The sequence below is a fragment of the Rutilus rutilus genome (assembly GCF_951802725.1).
Source record: "Rutilus rutilus genome assembly, chromosome: 14".
Classification (NCBI taxonomy): Eukaryota; Metazoa; Chordata; class Actinopteri; order Cypriniformes; family Leuciscidae; genus Rutilus; species Rutilus rutilus.
This window is the reverse complement of record NC_140219.1, coordinates 18,681,502-18,697,653: the sequence shown is the minus strand read 5'-3', so window position 1 is coordinate 18,697,653 and position 16,152 is coordinate 18,681,502. Positions and strand designations below refer to the sequence as shown.

The window sequence follows — 16,152 nt, the reverse complement described above, 5'->3', positions numbered from 1 at the left end:
CTTCTCCAGAACACAAAAAACTATTTTGAAGGATGTTGGTAACCATGTTGGTGACCAATGACTTGTATTGTATAGACAAAAAACACTAAGACTTCTCAAAATATCTTTCGTTCCACAGGAGAAAGTAAGTCAAACAGGTTTGGAATTGACATTTTTTTGGGTGAACTACTCCTTTAAAGTAGTTGACCACCTGCAATTAGTAATTTTATCTCTTAAAACACAATGAAAATGGTTTTGTCTTGACTATGTTATTAAACAATTAACAATGTGTTGTTATTGTTACAAACCACGTTCCCATTCACCATTTCAGAGTCACACAGCTGAACATCATAGAAAGTCGGTGGAGAAAGACATAATTCATCATAACATTGTAATATACATCATATACATAATTCACCCGCTGTATTGCTATATGTACCTGATTTGAAGGTGTTCTTGAGCTCACTGTGGAAAAGCCTGCACGTTGACCGGATTGGTTACATGTTTGTGACGGTAGAAAACTGGGCCGGTTTGAGATTGTCTTTGGTACACTGCAGTTTTAAGGAAAAAAATCCTCAGCAATGGTGTTGACTGATGAATTTGCACATGGTTTGTCTTAAAGCATATTAAGACACCACACAGACATATAAACAACATTAAAAACTTGCTTTTCAGGACAGGCGGTCTTTAAGTGCAACTTGGTAACCTAGGTCTGGGGCTCTGACCAATGGTTTGTGCATACAATCAATATGAAAACTTTAGCTGTGTCCAAATTCAGAGGCTGCATCCTTTCAAAGGACGCAAACTTCAAAGGCCATGCCTTCGAAGCCCGCAACAGTCAGAGCGAGCAATGTTAAATGGGACGTCTAGCCTAAGGACAATTTTTCTTGTCACATAGCAACTGTGAGAGCTGCCGTTGACGAGCGGCAGTCATGTTTGTATTGGACTTTTTTGAAAGTTATATTCAACCGTCTGAAAACAAATAAGGGTTCACAACCTGTCTAAATATGTTCACCTAGGTCCTTATCGGTACATAATAAAGAGTATAAACTATATAAAATAGCATTTTAGATTTCATTTATCAGCATGACAAGAGTGAGGCAAGCTGACTGACAAGATGATGGTGGAAGATTTGGTTTCAAAGCGAAATGTAAATACGCCTATTTGGCAATATTTTGGATTTAAACCCAATGCTAATAGGGAACCTGCAAATATTAATGAGGCAATCTGTAAACTTTGCCTGATGAAGGTGGCAGTATCTGGAGGTAACAGTTCTATTTTACACACACCTTCAAGCAAACCATAAGAATGAGGCTGCCGTGCTTATTCTTTTAGTTAATAAAGCCATCTTATTAGTTTTGTTAATAAAAGTTCTATGTTTAATATAAGCGAGTTTGTCATTGTACTGTTTTGTTGTTGTGTTTTTCATTACAAGCAACTGCCATTTTTATACATATTTTTTTTTTTTACAATTGTATCTATAAGATATTTGAGTAAGTTGAAACCCAATACTTACTACTAAGAAAGTATAAGCAATTTCTCTAAAAAGAATCCTGTCATCACCGGCATACAATGAATTCTGGGGTAGGGTAGGCTGCGAAGGATTCATCTGTTGTATCCTTCAATGCCCAAGATAAAACAAACAGCCTTTGAATGCGGCCTTCGATGGATGCAGCCTCTGAATTGGGACCCAGCAATTGACAATAGTTTGTGGTTGAATCTTGTTCCAAACATTCCATGATGTTACAGTTACTGAAGTTACTGTCCTTTAAACTGCCCTACTGTACTTCAAAACTCAGATGGCAACATAAAAAGTGCCTTTGTATATAAATGACACAAAAGCGGCTTATCTTTATATCAACAAATGGCATGAAAATGCATTTCTAAATCTCAAACAATTCCATTCAGACCTGTAATCCAAAATCCTGAATTGTCACGTAATCCCACACCTACAAAAAAATATGTCCCTGAATCCAGCCATTAGAGTAATGAAAGAACCCAACAAATAATACAGATAACTAGATCAGTAAAACATGATTATTTCAGAGATTATGACTCAGCTGAAAATAATACCCAATACACTGTTCTCTAAGAAATCTACAACACACTAGATACAGATAGGAAAATAATCAAATACATAAGTGCTGAATATCCTCACAATTAAATGCTTTGTTATAACTAAATGGAAGAACACGAAGAGGAATGCTAAGAGGTTGAATATTCTGATTTAAAGGATGTGCAGCAGTGGCCTACATGCACAACACAGAAAGACTGATTGGGTTTTAATCCCCATAAATGCATTGCTGCATAAATCCCATTACAACCATCACTAGGCCACTGCTGTCATCAGTCATTATATGAAAACCCCAGCACAATAGACCATTTAAGGTCACTCACTCTCTTTCTCTCTGCCATTTCTTTCACATCAATAATTTTTTCCTCTTAAATTTGAACTTTTTTGTGAACTCAGCATTGGCAAAAGAGAAATGTACAGCAACCACAGATTATGTTTGTATTATATGATGTTAACAGTATATCACAATACAATTGGACTTGCCATTGTATCCTTGAAAGCGCAGACTTATAAAATCCTGTGTGCCCTTTACTTCCAGAAGGAATACAGCCAATCAGATAAGTCCTTGCCAGATCAAAAAGCATTGTCCAGTTCTGTGAGCAATATATGCATCAGTGGGCCAACGAGATTGTGGGCCTACGCGCTGAGGCTGAGACTGGGAACAGTGAACAGACCATCTGATCTGAGCAATGTGACCTATAATTTATAAATTGCCATCTGAAGCAAAGCTGTTTCCACAGGAACTAGTGTAGCTCAGACCTCCAGTCCCTTCAGCTTTCTGGATTACTGCTCCACTCACATCACCACAAGTATTTGAAGAGTTTAAGGTCACAGCATTTAATTAAGACGCTCACCTGTCAACTTTGTGTTCTACTATGTTTGAAGGTGACATAACCATGATTTGCATGAATATTAATTCCAGCATGAATATGCATCCTACTATGACAAAAAAAAAAAAAGTAAACCATAATGCTGGGTTCAGGCAAATTGCCAAAGCAAGGAGAGGCACTTGAAATTTCATGACTGTTCTCCAAAACAAACAAAAACAAGATTTGCATTATTCTTTTCTTTCTTTTCAGGCATGTTTTGAGGCTGCTGTTATGACAAGCGGTGGGGTCTTGTGAGGAGCTGGAGATCAAGCTAAACCGAGAAACGGCCGGCCAATCAGAGAGCACTAATCGTGCTGCTTTCACCAGCACGGCCATCATTTACGAGGTGGAGGGAACAGCTATAGAGACAGGCCCGGGACATTCCGAAACATTTCAGAGAGCAAGGAGGCAATGCAGAGTGACAGCTCTCTAATGCAGATGGAGTCTTGCTCTAGGGCTGCATGTTGAGATTTCTGTCAACGCTGAGGAAGCTGTAGACTACAATGTGTAGCACTGTCCTGAATCACACTGCCCTTACACAGCCTTTACAAAACACTTACTATACAAACATAAGACACTTCCAAAATGATTACGATTCGTGCAACATAATTTGCTACCTAAATTAAATACTTAAAGGTACTGTATGTAATTTTTTCACTAAAGCATAAAAATACCATAATACTTTTGCAGATATTTAGGAAACATGCTGAGTTCACATACTCGTTTCTCTGAAAAACACTTCTACAGCCAGTTATTTTACTTTGAAATGTGAGTTCCGTGTTGGAATGTCTGTTTTTGTTTTGGTCTATGTGATCTCGCCCACTGCCAGTTCACCCAATAGTATTTCGACACCCCGGGATGCCAGTTGGCAGGAAACACAGCGTATTGCAGCCAGCAAACAAACTGGGTCAGAGATTGCAGATTCTAACCAACCTAAAACGCCTCAGTATCCATCTAAAAATCTCTATGAACGAGAGCATATTAAAACACAGATAAATCAATTTACAGTGTATAAGTCTCCTCGGCTTTCATTGTCAATTGCGCTCATTCCTATTGCGTGTCCTCAAACTGGCACCCCCGCGTGAGCGTCGAGTCTGAGGAGGAAGGGGCGGGGGAAACAACGATCTCAAGGATATTTTGAATTTGGACTGCAGTACCAATTTCGACCACTTGGTATGCACCTTTAATATAACAACATTGGGTCATTTTGTGATAATGGGGAGTTTGTGCTTGTATTGTTCCACACTAGTAAGCGGTAAAATGTGGAAGCAAACTACCTTTGTTGATGGATAAAGTTTGGGGTTAGTAAGATATATATAAAAAAAAAAAAAAAAAAAAAAATTTTATCACAGTTTCCATAACAATTTTAAAGGGGTGGTATGATGCCCTTTTCACAAGATGTAAAATAAGTCTTTGATGTCCCCAAAGTTTGTATGTGAAGTTTTAGCTCAAAATACCCCACAGATATTTTTATATATAGCATGTTAAAATTGTCAATTTTTGAGGGTGAGCAAAAACGCACCGTTTTGTGTCTGGCCCTTTAAATGCAAATGAGCTGCTGCTCCCCGCACAGAGGGCGGAGCTACAACAGCTTGCACTCACACAGACATGCACTGAAAATTTCTAAAACTTTTAGCCTTTTATGTTCAAACCGGAGTCAGACAGTAATGGAGAGACTCAAGAAGAAGAGACAACATGTAGACAACATTTCTGAATGGTTAGTTGGGTGAATTTATGTAGCTTATGTGTAGTTATCTTCTAGTAATTGATTAGCATATTCTGTCTTGATAATCTATAAATCGTGTTCAGGGGGCGGGGTTTATGTAAATTTTAGGGTTGATGATGTCACTAACCCGGGAGGAATGTCGTGTAGTTCCTACCAGCCGTTTGTAGCCCTTAAAAAGCGATTTCTTTAAAAGTAAATATCTCCCTTTGCTTTGAACTTTGAGCGTTGTAACTTTGCAGATGTTATGCTCAAACAGCAACATTACACACTAACTAAAGTTAAAAAAGTGAAATCATAATCAACCACCCCTTTAAGCATTAAGCAGCACAACTGTTTTCAACATAATATTTAGACATAATAAGAAATGTTTCTTTAGCAGAGACTTCTGAAGGATCATGTGACACGGAAGACTGGAGTAATGGCTGGTGAAAATTCAGCTTTGCCATGACAGGAATAAAAAACAATTTAAAAAATTAAAAAATTAACAGAAAGCAGTTATCACAGGCACAATATGACTGTTTTACAGTATTTTTTTATCAAATAAATGCAGCCTTGGTGAGAATAAGAGCCTTCTTTTAAAGACATTTAAAAATCCTACCGACCCCAAACTTTTGAACAGTAGATATTAGTCTGTTGTACTGAATATCATATTAATATTCAACACAACACCACTCTTGCTTTTGTGAAATGGCTTTAATTATGTAATACTTTATTTCTGGAACTCAGGAACTTAAAGCATTTTTGCATTTAAGTGTCAAAATATGTTTCCCCTCACTTTGTGGGAGGCAACATCCAAACAAGAAGTTCAAAGTCTGCTGCTTAAAGCTACTGGCAGCATTTAACCTACTGAAACACGGAACTGTACAAAACATCCCTTTATACACGAGACATTCATCTATTTAATTTACTTAGGTCCAGCAGGTCAGTGAATTTGGTCGGGGTGTCGCTATGCCAAGAAGATTAGAGCAGGTGTCAGAGCGGGGCACAAAAAATCAGCTTCTGCTGCTTTGTGATTAATGAAGCCTCTCTAAATTATGCTCTGGATGCCTATTGATCTGGCACAGCATCTGACCTGGAGATGAATTCATCTGCAAGAAAATATGAAAGACTCGCAAGCCCTGCTCAGCCAGTCCAGAGCCTGTGGCATTCATCCTCCGGCTAATTAGCCTGTTCCCTTGAGCATTCAGCACCATTGCCCTAAATTACAGTGCAAGGGTAGACTGATATTTATCAAGCCCTAAATAAGACATATATGGTTAAAAAAATCATAATGGTGTAAATATTTCGAGCATATAGCTGACATTGTTAAGTTTGAGTTTTTGCCTCTTTTATTAGAGAGATATTGATGAAAAATAAGAGAAAGAGAGAGAGAGAGAAGGGGTGGGGGTGGGGGGTGGGTTCGATCTGTGCGCATTTCAGGCCAGATTCAACTTGCATCACTAACGTGATCATCACCACAACTCCAATGTGTCAAAAGCTTGCGCACTGTTGCTATACCATGGCACTTTTCCAATAGCCATGCCAATATAATGTTATCAAATCTGTGAATATTTTTTGTGAATTAACGACCAAGATTTAAATTAACTGGTTTTAAGTCAAGATTATCAGTTTATGTGACTTAATCAACCTGACATAATTTGGCAACACCAGCCAAAAGCATTTTTTTATGGGTAAGTAGAAATAACCTTTAATGCAACAACTGCCCACATCTATTTTTACTGTGAATTTGCTAACCACACAAAGTGTGAATGTCTTCACATAGTTTCCTTTGAAAACAAAAAAAATGATCTCAATGGCAAAACTGCTCATGCTGATGCAGAGTGCAGAAAACAAAAACAAAACCTTTAACACATTCAATTCCGGGTAACTAACAAACGGGTGGTGAGAATCCCCAAATTAATGGAATCCTGAAAGTTTTAATGATGTAGAGGCAGCCACAGCAATGTGTTTCATAATAGCTCAAAACAAATAAGATGAAAGCCGGCATGCTGAGCAAATGAGTCACGTACAATGCTATGACGAATTCTGCCTAAAACAAAAAGAAAAACTAACACCTGTCGGTTTTCAACAAAGTCAGCTGTACATTTACTATAAACACTTATAATAACAAAATACATGAGGATATGCTAAAATTTCCGTAACATACTGCCAAGATAGCTTTCTGTCTGTCCATTTTTTTTCTCTACGTAAAGAGGGGAATGGATTTCTTTCTCTTTTCCTTGTGCACATATATAAACAATATACAATAAATATACAATGTTAATAAACAAACTTATAAACAATATTTTCCATTAAAATATAAAGCTAATCACTCATCTTCTGATCAACATTACATTCATATCAGTAAGCATATGGAATAATTAAATAATTAACTTCACAAAAGACTAAAAGATCTATATGACGGAAAGTATACAACGTTTTATTAGGACAAAGTAAGATGAATATCTTCTAAAGTTGCTTGCTATCAAGTTTTTGGTTTTTAGGCTATTTATCTGTGGGTTTTCTTCAGTCGGAACAAAGGACCACGGCACATTCATGTTCTTGTAAACTGAACTGAACCCCATTGGCAGACATGCACATTTAACGCGCGGAGGTTTCTTTGGCAACCCAGTAGCCCCTTTGTCTCCATGGCAATGGCTGGCTGGCCAGTTTACATCCAGCTAAAGCGCGGCTGTTCCAGAGACATGCAGAAGCTCCGTTTTACGCAATAGGTCATTTGCGCAGTAGCTACCCAAACAAACGATTAAGCGTCATCACGCAGCGCAGACCGTTGCAAATGTGATAAATAGCTTATTTGAATAGTTACTGAGACCTACCGTAAGTGCAAAGAAGAAAACATAAAAGGGACTTTTAACAGAACAAGCATGGTTTTTATTGCAGGCTTCGTTAAAGCGACAGCCCATTAATTCATCTCTAGAACAGACTGAATAAGATGCTGATTTTCAGTCTTTATCAGATGGCAGTTTTTTTCCTACTCGGCGGAACAGCTAATCATTCATTACTTGTGTAATATTGTGGATATATTCTCATAAACGTTTGTCCTAGACCAACGTTTGACATGTATTTTGGCCAATTTCCATTACTGCTTTTATGTTTTCACAATTAAGCAACAATGCAACGAGTGGGAGATGAATGAGCTCACGGTCGCTTTAAACCTGTGATGCACGGTGAGGAATCGAGACGTTTTAAGACTCTTCTTACCCTTTGAAGCATCCTTTTCTTCTTTAGACTTAGCCACTTTTCCGCTCATAGATCCCAGTTTGTATGTATAGATCCCGATTTAGATTAAAATCCGAAATCCTTCAGTCGTGTATACCCACTGTCGCTTTAGAAAATCCTTGGCCAATCCAAAACAAAGGTACCAGGTGAGGAGATAAGAGCTCTGTAAGAAACGCATTATAAATAAACAAAAGTATTATTATTTTGTTGTTGTTGTAAAACATCAGAGAGAAAGTGATGGTTCTCGTACCTTCTATCGACATTTATCAACAGCCGTCAATGCAGTTAAACATACAGACAACAGAAGTCGAGTTTACAAAGCGCGTGGATAGTAACAAGTCCGCCAATGTCACAATCAAACGCAGACCCTCACGTAGTGCTCTTTGTTATCAACAAGGTTATCTCACCTTATCTCTTCCACGTTGTCTCCTACATTAATGCACATTGATATAGAAAAACGGCTCCCGCATGAAGCTCGAGTGGTGAAAATAAGACTAACCCTGGCGAATGAAGCAAACGAGAGAACAAAAAGCGCGAGGGAAGGAGAGGGGCTTCCACCGAGTGTCAGTCGACGTCAGCTGTGACACAGTGGTCGCGAGCGCTGATATAACCCGAGGAACCACCTTTTGATACTGTAACAGAGATGTTCACACATGTACCAGCCTGTTGCCAGCGTTTGCAGAAACTGGTTTTGATGTAAAACACGGAATAATGTAGTGTGAGCAACAGGATATTGAGTCAAAACCTAAATAGCACCTACACATGTAAAGGAAATAAAACCACTGATATTCATAACAATGGACGGCTTACGGTAGAACAATTGTTTGTTTGATATTTTCCAGAAAGGTAGGCTACACTTTGTAGGCTATTTCTTGTTTTTCACGATGGTAAAAATCCCAACAGTCCCCGAATTCTACTTCATTTTAGGCCAAACATTGACCTATAAACTGTAAACATTGTTAGCCTATATGCACCATATTTTGAATGTGAATGGACACGTCCATGTTTATGGCTATTTAAAAGGCCATCAAAATGATTTAATTAATTTGTTTTTAATCTGCGCATCTTTAGAGTTGCCAATCAAACTAAATAATGTACGGTAAAGTATGCGGTCTTAAAAGTAGTCCTGACACAGTATCTCAGATAAAAGATTATTTCTTACCTGTTTAATCGATGAAGAGATAGCTGCAAGACCGCTGAGGTAATTCAACCACGAAGTAAAGTTCACGTACTGTAGCCTATTCCTTTGTCCACTTTTGACACCTATTGAATCACAGATGTTCGCTTTAAAATGCTGGATTTCTTTGTCCCTGCTAATTTGGAGTTGACAGAAAAACACCACCAGACTCTGTATATCACCTGACGGATTGTAGCCTACTCCTTCGCTGCACTGAGTGGAAACAGAAGGCGATGGTTTAAGGATCCATAACTTGCTATTTTTAGCGACAGTTGGACGCCTTTCAACGTTTCATTGACCAGACTTTCTTAAAACGGTTTCCAGAGCTTTAAACTGACAGTACTGGTTTATCATTTGTTAAATCATAATTATTTAAGCAAATTATACAACAAACAAGGGTTAAGGAAGACTATTACTTAAATATTCTGAACAATTAGTAAAGGTCCCACTTTCAGTATGTCTGACCTCACTGTATCTCACAATGTAGAAAAACGTTTAATTATTTAATACAACAAATACACAGCATACACTCAAATAAATTCTACAAAAGGGAAAATGTAAAGTTTTTACTGGAGGGGGTGAAATAGACAAATCATTTTTAGTAGCTGCATTTCCAGCAGAATGAAGTTTACCTCCACAAATAATGATGCCATTTTTAGGTTAGCAATCTACAAAGTCACCTTGGAGAATTCAAGAAGATAGCAGGCATAAAAAGAGGCCATCCAAGATGGGTATCTTCGTGTGTATCTTCTGGGTTTGCAGTTTGTCAGGCAAGAGCTCACATCATAGCATGAGAGAGCTGAAGGCTATTCTAACCTCACTTTGCTAACATACACATATTCTGTCAAATCTACAATATTTGAGTTGACAGCTAATGCTTGTTTAATGCACGTTAAAATGGTGATTTGTGGTGGACAACAATGTTGACAGTTATGGGTATTATTGGAGCTAAATGCTTGAATTATTGCAGTGAGTTATTTACAAAACATTTTGTGTTGGAAGTCTCATGTTCTCACATTGTAATTATTTATTTTCAAGTCTGTCATCATCCTGCTTATATCACCAGCATTAATGCTGAACACTATGTGCTTATTCAAATAATATGGAACAATAAATGCTTAGTTTTTATGTACTGAAGAACTACATTTACTGAACAGAATCACTTTACTTTGAATCTTTACGATTAAATATATTTTGTGCAGAATTTATAGATGTTGAATTGTGGTGTACAGTATATTATGTTGACATTTCTTTATCATGACAAGATCTACTACACAATAGGTGTACTGTACAACAGTGACATGCGTACACAGTATCTTTGCATGTACATTGTAGTAAAACAGGACTTCAATGTGGATTAATGGCCTCCTCCTTCTTCATTTATATTCATGAGAACTGAGTGATGCATAAGAAATGTCTCTGTTGAGTTTGGTTGCATTAAACAGAGGTACCCATTTCCAAACGGGGAATCAATATTTGCCAATCAGAAGCAAAAGGTCATGGAGGTCAGTGTGGTCCTGATCAATAAAGAATGGGGTCACCAGCTGGAAGACTTGATTAAAACGTTTGTCTGAAAAAAATGATCTCACTATTCTGCTACTGGCTTGTCAGTTAAGAGTAAGTTAGAAGCCCAATAGTATCACTAAAAAAGTGTCAAAATTTGCATTTTTGATTCATTGTTGATGGCATTTTGATTTTCCACCCCTATTATATAAATTACAACATCATGCATTAAACCAACAGACCACTTATTTAACCTTGGTGTGTTGTTGCATTTAATGTCCTAAATGATTTGTTAGGGCCATATTGATTACCGACTAATATAGGTATTTTAATTACCATCATATACTGATGTCTAGAGAGCAGGGTATTGTGTATAATATACACAATACAATTTAATAATGGTAAATTAGATATTGCACATAGAATAGCAGACTTGCCATACTTTACAGAATATTTACTCTGAACAGAATTTGTTCAAAAAAAAAAAAAAAAAAAAAAATCCAGAACTGGAAAACAGTTTGTGTTGCATAGTGTTAGGAAAGTCTCGTTTCAGTTCCTCTACCAATTTCCCTAAACAGTAATAGCAGCTCAATCCTAACTGTCAGTCAAACATCCCCCAGTATGATTGTGTCAAAATATGATACATTAAGTCGTTACATGCTTTTAGCTCCGATGTGACTCTCCCACACTGTCCATTGTCCCACTCAGTCGTCACTCAATCAACCTTGTTAAAATAACAGTAGTAATGATTAAGGACTAAGTCAGGGGTGTTGTTTTCCAGAGGTGTCCTTGAAATGCTTTTACTGATGAATGGTTAGATTGATGGTATTATGTGGGCAACAATTATCCAAATGTTCATGAAGAAAAGCTCAGCTGTGAACGCTCAGTTATGGGCTGACATTAATGGCAGCTTTTACACAGCCAGCACACTTCAAAGTGACTTTGGAGAACACAAGAGTAACTTTTATAGAAGTTTTTAGCTTTCAAAGAAGTCATACACACTTTTCTGAGTATTTATAAGTTTACTGCTTTAAATAAAGTCTATGAACATCTGAGCTCAAATCAACAAGCTAGTCAATGTGGTCGATCAAATAGATTTTTTTTTTTTTTTTTTTTTTACAAACCAAATTTGGGATGAGAAAATATGTCATTTGAAAAGTGTTAGCTTTGAGAAGTTATATGGGATTATTCCTAAAATAATTTTCTGGGACAGAGGAAAGTGTTTTAAGAGCAAGTGATTTATGGACTGCTGTTATGCTGAGGTTGGAGGGCTTATTTTGTAAATAGTGCTGTGGGCGAGGCAGATAAGGCAGTAATTAACTTACAGTTATGATCAGTATTCTGCTACTACAGTAAGACATCATACCTAGAGCAAACACACCAGAGGGTTATATGGCTGACTTTGCAGTATACATAATTGCTCACCACCCACAAAGGTATTAAATACCCAAGAGAGGATATCTCTAATTTCCACTGTCTTTGCTGCATCAGCACTTCTTCCAGTACTGTATAGCGCACATATGCTAGCAATGACAGGTCCTATTGGGGTTAGGCAACTGTTACAATTGAGGTCAAAGGCCTTGACCTGACACCACAATTCTGTCATCCCCTCTGTCTAAAATTGGCACAATAGACCCCATTGGGTTTATGGCTGAAAGTGTCATTACTCATAAAGGCCCCGATATACTCACAGCGAAGGTCTTTTTCGTTCTTCGTTTAAGAGTAAAAAGAAGTTTGAAATACCTTTGGAGCCCCAGAGTGCACCTACCTATTACGTAATCGCCATGGACCAAGGGTAGTTCCAAAAAGCGAACTTTTCCAGAAAGTATATTACGGCCTTAAACCTTTGGAGATCTACTGCTTTCTGGCAGTGATCAACACTTGGTATATGCATATTTACCATAACATCTTTTTATCTTACATTGCTGTTATCCAAAAGGTGTAAAAAGGTGGAGATAGATGTAAGAAAACCTTGTTTCTGCAACAACTTTCAGCATGTTTCCCTACAACAGTGTCTGGCGTTTACGTTTTAAGAGTCGTGAGACAGTCACATAAACCACACGAAATGTGATTTGAATAGGATTTCAAACCACGCAACCACACACAAACCACGTATTTCATGTGATTCGCACTTGCTACATCTGATCGGATTTCAATCAGATATGCACAAAAATCTGATTTGGACTGTGTCTGAATAGCTTTAAGAGATAAAGAAAGGCCAGGGCAGAAACACTTTTTTTCTGTCAATTAGTTAACCTGAGCTTGACACATGAAATATCCCCTGGCATGAACAGGCATGGCTCCCTACCTTTCTCTATCTCCCTCTTGTCTCTTCCTCGGCACTCCTCCATCTCCGCTGCAGAGTTCTGTTTAACGTTCCATGGGTAAACATTAGGCTTTATTGTAGGCCTGTCCTGGAGGGTTTGGAGCTGAGGAGCTCTGGCCTGACTGATCCCCAGAAAACTTGTCCAAACAGCAGAGCTGCAGAGGGCTGGAAAAACACACTCGGGAAGAAACTAGAGGAAGAAAAAGATTCTGTGATATTTTGTTAGGCACAATGTGAACTTTTCTTCATGATAATGAATGACCAAAGTATGCGCGATTGTCTTGTTTTGGCATTTGATGAATCCCGGAGGTCTGAGAACATTCTTAAATTTTAACAGCTTAGCAGAATATCATATTGTGAGAAATGTGTCAAATGTGAGAATGTCATCAAATGTGGGGAGGAGATTTTACGTGTAATGTGGAAAGAACATTATCTGCCCACTGCTGTCCAAAAATTAGTCCTGCATTTAAAAATATTTGGAAACTTGTGAATTGGGTCATCATAGAATTACATGGGAGCCATGACACTGATTTTAGGCATTTGTGCTTCCACTTTAATCACTAGCTGCTGATTGTGGAGGTGGTATAATCGTAGTGTAATGCCAATGACCCCCCATAAATTAATTTAGACAGGGTCGTCAAATTAACTGTGAGAATTAATTAGAAGGAAATAATAGAGTCCCAAAAAAAGTTTTAGTGATACATTTTTAAAAGTACATCCAATATCCCTTCCAATATTCCAATATGATGAAGCACTGCTAGTCTGTAGATTGAGAGAGACAGAGAGAGAGAGAGAGAGAGAGAGAGAGAGAGAGAGAGAGAGAGACAAAGTCAAAAGAAATGTGTTTACGGTTTTGAGCACACATAAAGTGGCTATTTCTTTTCATCCTCCTACTAAATATCAAGCAGATTGTTTAAATGTCAGATGCTTAGATTGGGCCGGGCTGGAGTGGTGCACTGGGGCCGTGGGTGTGAAGCATTACCCTTTCAGACTCACAGAAAGACTGTGCTAATTAACAGAGGTGCACTCAAACAAATACCAGATTAATGTCAATGGCCACGTCCAGGAGACTATATAAGGCATGGGCAGATTCTTCAAACCTGCCGTTGTTCCATTTATAACTGCAGTACTGCACCCACAGGAAGGGAGGAAGGGACTTACTTTATACTTTATAGGGAGTTACTTAACTCACGAAGGGAGTCCGGAGTGTTACGTGTGATTTAATGGTGGAAAGGGAGACAGATGTTAGAGCCAGCAGCAGTAAATGCCCCCAGACTCACCTTTAGAAAATAAATGGGATGCTTACATGTCTAGCATTAGTGATTAGACAATCGTTCATTAGTCACAATCCAAACTGATTAAACACACTGAAACATCATTGACATGATTAAATATCTAATATGGGGACAGATACTCTATTTCCCCCCACATTTTGTCATATGAACAACCAGTGCTACCGTACATTAATATATTAGGTTGCATCTGATTCTCAGGCCAAAGAATATAAGTGAGATGTGGGCTAGGCCACTTTTTAGGCCATTGATATAAATATAAAAATAAATTATTTATTAATTTTAAATTAGATTTATTTATTTTTTTGGTCAAATTGCATCATTTAAAACATTATTCTTAAATTATGTAATTTGCTATTTGAAATATTATATTATAATTAGAAAATGTTGAAATTTAAAAAGTTTTATAAGTTTATAAAAAAAGTTTAAACATTAAGTTCAAAACATGAATACTACAATAGTATATAAACAACACTAATACCTAATACTAATAACACTGATAACAACAGGGTTAAATAATTTATTCTTCTTTATTTAATTTATTAAATATATTTATTTTATAAGTGGATAGAGGGTTACTACAGAAACTGTAGACTGTAGTCAAGACTTGTAGCCCAGTGCATGACCCAAAGGAGGGCAGAGTTCTAGCGCTCTCAGAGAGGGAGGAAAAAAGTAAGGACTTAGATGTTGAGTCAATGCTAATCCAGAGATTGTGGTGCGTGCGTGATGTGAAGGTTATTCTCAGACAGCCTGCTATTCTTAGGCTGTCTGCATTCGTCTGAGATGGTGCAAAGTTTATTTTTCTCTCTTTCTTCCAAAAACGTACAAAGCAAAGTGAAATAATTACAACCTTTCTCAGTCTTCACTGTGCTGTTTCCTGTTGGTGTGATGTTTCTCTGTTCTCACTGTTCACTGTGATGTTCAACTGCTATATCTGTGGTCTGGCCTGCTGCCTCGCCGTCTCTGGAGAATAATCAATCTCACTAAAGGAAGAAATTCATGTGAAACTCAACCTCAGTTTGCGGTTTTATTAAGTATACTGTACCATCTAAAACAACTTCAATATACAATAGACTTACTCTACACGTTACAAGTACTAAATGTGCATGATACTAAATGGACACATAGCCTATAGTATAATGCAATAAATAAGTACCTTTGTGCCAAGCTTATTAAAGGAATAATTCTCCAAAAACAATTATTGTCATCATTTACTGACCCTCATGTTGTTTAAAATCTGTGCGTTCTTTCTTCCATGGAAGACAAAAGATGTTAGGAAGGATATTCACACATGCTCTTTTCCTTACAAATGAAAGCAGGGCATGTCAAGCTCTAAAAATGACAGGGGAAAAAAAAACTACTTCATTAAAGTAGCATAGAAATTATCTGTATATTTATTCATTTAACTTTAAATGAGTATCATTAAATGTACTTGCCAGCAATAGTCATCAACAGTATATCAGAAAGCTAGATATACAAAGTTATGTCATGAAACTCTAGATGGAGCAGATAATAGGTCCTTAACTCAACCTGCTCGCTATTACGTCATTCTCTATAGGGCAAAGCTGAATGGTTCCTGCTGTATCAGTAGCCGATGAGCTTGTGTGCTCAACCTTCAAATACTTGGTTAGCATTTGCTGTAGCAGTGCAGTGCACTCTCAGAAACCCTGCAACTTCCCCAGCTCCACCTGTATAGATACAGGTATACCATACACCAGCAGCATGTCTTACTTGCTCACAGCAGCAGGTCATGTATGTACTAACATCAGCGTAGCAGATCTCTTCCACCAAGACCAAATATATCAACATTGTCATATCCATTACCATGCCAAACACAGAGAGTTGTCATGACAAAAACGGACTCATGTCATATTCCAGGTCTTCTGAAGTCAAACAATAGCTTTATGTCTAACATATCCTTTTGTGTTCAACAATAGAAACTAGGTTTGAAACAACACGAGGGCGAGAAATAACGTAGTGTGGATCA

At 37.6% G+C, this 16,152-nt stretch overlaps 1 protein-coding gene across 4 annotated transcripts in view; it reads right to left on the bottom strand.

Moving 5' to 3' along the window:
* fgf13a (fibroblast growth factor 13a) overlaps positions 1–9,259 on the bottom strand; it is a 134,850-nt gene extending 125,591 nt beyond the window's left edge. The window contains exons 1-2 of one of the 4 annotated variants that reach the window (XM_084429666.1): positions 9,030–9,259; positions 7,850–8,030 (exon numbers count right to left, since the gene is read on the bottom strand). In XM_084429666.1, coding sequence (XP_084285792.1) covers positions 7,850–7,898 — 49 coding nt within the window. In that variant the 5' untranslated portion in view covers positions 7,899–8,030; positions 9,030–9,259. Of the gene's footprint in view, positions 1–7,849; positions 8,031–8,117; positions 8,455–9,029 lie in introns of those variants that run through there. The other 3 variants (XM_084429667.1, XM_084429665.1, XM_084429669.1) reach the window with 3 other exon arrangements.
* Between the last annotated feature and the right edge of the window lie 6,893 nt (positions 9,260–16,152).